At 36.6% G+C, this 2348-nt stretch overlaps 1 protein-coding gene across 1 annotated transcript; it reads left to right on the top strand.

Moving 5' to 3' along the window:
- The first annotated feature begins 1212 nt into the window (after positions 1 to 1212).
- On the top strand, positions 1213 to 1674 carry LOC118703649 (mitochondrial import receptor subunit TOM7 homolog). Its single transcript, XM_036410769.2, has one exon. It carries the CDS (start codon positions 1213 to 1215, stop codon positions 1444 to 1446), a length of 234 nt encoding a protein of 77 aa, XP_036266662.1. The 3' UTR covers positions 1447 to 1674.
- Positions 1675 to 2348: the final 674 nt, after the last annotated feature.

Below are 2348 nucleotides of genomic sequence, written 5' to 3'. Positions count from 1 at the left end.
AGGGGGAGGTAAGGACAGAGGGTGGGATGGGAACCGAATGGAGGGGAGCTATGGGGGGAAAAGAGAGGAACAAGTGTAATAATCTGAACAATAAATATTTATTTTTTAAAAATAGCCCTTTTAAAGGAGATTACTGCCATTATTTAAGCATTTTAAAATTACATTTAAATGAATTTGATAGCTAAATTGTGCCAATTTTATTTCATCATTGTGAGCATATCAGATAATATTGTTAACTACAGAGCTATGAAACTAGAAATATGGAAAGTATTCACTTCCATGGTTTATATATACTTTCTTCAATGAAATTAAGTTTTAAGATCTCATAGTGTTAATATATGAAGTAAAAATTTATAAACTTTGCAATATTTAGAATATCACAAAGCAGAAAATATCCATCCATATTTTTAAAAAATATATTTATTTATTGAATTCAGAGAGGATGGAGAGGGAGATAGAAACATCAAATGATGACAATCATTGATTGGCTGCCTCTTGTAGACCCCCTACTGGGGATTGAGCCCACAACCTAGGCATGTGCCCTTGGCTAGAACCGAACCAGGACCCTTCAGTTTGCAGGCTGATGCTCTATCCACTGAGCCAAATCAGCTAGGCCTCCAACCATAATTTTTGAAGCCAGTAGTTGTCATCTTCATGCAGCCATTTCATCTATTTCCTTTAATAGGAATAAATTTATGTTTTTGCAAAAAATTAGAACATCATGTAATAGTTTTATATAACCTGCTCTTTATACTAATAAGATACTATAAATATTTTTATGTCATTAATTATTTCTTCTTGACATCATTTTAAAAGGAGGCATAGCATTTCATTTAAACAATTCCATATTGAGGTTATTTTAGTTTCTTTCCATATTTTCCCCATTTTTACAAAACTGTTTTGCACATTGTTTTTTAAACACAGCAGTAATTTTTTCTTTTGGGCAAATTTCATGGAATTGCTGGATCAAAGTAGTTGTGTGAATATAAGCTTTTTGGTATGTACTGCTTTATTTCCCTACTGGAAGGGTGTTATCAACTTTACTCCCACCAGCAGTCTAGTGCTAATTTAAAAAAAGTACACTGTCTATGTTTTCAATGTAGACAATAGTGGTAGTGAACCTAGATGTCTGTTTAGTAAATTCACAAAGAAATATCTGAGATGGATATCATAAAGTTTCTCTTTGTGACTCCATTTCTACTCCTAGAAAGAATGGGTGGCGGAGAGAGGACTTCCGCCGTGGTCCTGGGTGCTCACAGCGCCGCCCCGGCCGTCACCTTGGTGAAGCGGAGCAAAGAGGCCACGCAGAGGCTGCAGCAGTTCTTCGAGGGCGGCCAGTTCGCCATCCGCTGGGGCTTTATTCCGCTTGTGATTTACCTGGGATTTAAGAAGGGTGCAGATCCTGGAATGCCTGAACCAACTGTTTTGAGCTTACTTTGGAGATAAAGGACTGTCTGGTCATCTTGATTTGGAAGCAATCTATAGACAGTAACAACATGGAAGGGGTGCCTTCCGGCTGGCATAAGAGATGAGACATCGTTCACACGTTCACCAATTGAATGGCACAGGGCTCTTAGATGCATCTGTGACAGAGTGGAACCTCTACTGACTTATTTATGGTAGACTGCATCAAAACAAATGTTTTTTTAACAGTGTTAAAAAAAGAAAAAAGAATGGGTGGGTAAGAGCATTTACTTCTCATTTAATTTTCCTACTATGTACAGCTCACAGAACTTACATACAGAAGCATATGATACTATCTTTTCCCTCTCAAGCTCATTCAGTAGAACAAATGTACACATGTAATATCTTAGACAGAAATTTATGCTAATATTTGGTTAGATTCTAATTTGTTTTCTAACAATAACATGAATTCTAAAATACAGAAGGATTCTTGTGGCTCAGAGTGAATGGGCAAAGGTAGAAGGGTTGTGCTACAAGGTTGAATGGGTTCTTAAAGGCTACATTGATCTGAATAGGCTTCATGGAGGAGAGGTAGGAAATGGGCTAAGTATAAGCAGATCTTCACACACGGGAAGTGCACAGGGTATATTTGGGATTTGGTAAGGAAAGGAAGAAAAAAGAACTAACAATTATAGATTTCCTATAATATGTCAATATCTATGCCAGCTACTTTATTCAAAACAACCATATTAGGGTTATTATTCCCACTTTATTGGATGCCAGATAAATATCTGCTTATAACCCACAAAAGGTTATCTACTTAAATAAATGGCTTGCCCACTTGGTATGTGATTAGGCACTGATTTTATACAGTACTGGGTTTTTTCTTCAGAGCCATCTGGGTTGAGTTTTACTATTCACGGCAAAGGTTAGTAATCTCAAAT

The sequence above is a fragment of the Pipistrellus kuhlii genome, unplaced genomic scaffold (genome assembly GCF_014108245.1).
Source record: "Pipistrellus kuhlii isolate mPipKuh1 unplaced genomic scaffold, mPipKuh1.p scaffold_m20_p_4, whole genome shotgun sequence".
NCBI lineage: Eukaryota > Metazoa > Chordata > Mammalia > Chiroptera > Vespertilionidae > Pipistrellus > Pipistrellus kuhlii.
The sequence above is the reverse complement of the archived record's forward strand: the minus strand, read 5'-3'. Positions and strand labels throughout refer to the sequence as shown.

Coding starts and splice junctions, on each gene's coding strand:
- LOC118703649 (XM_036410769.2), top strand. CDS start 1,213: ATGGGTGGCGGAGAGAGGACTTCCGCCGTGGTCCTGGGTGCTCACAGC.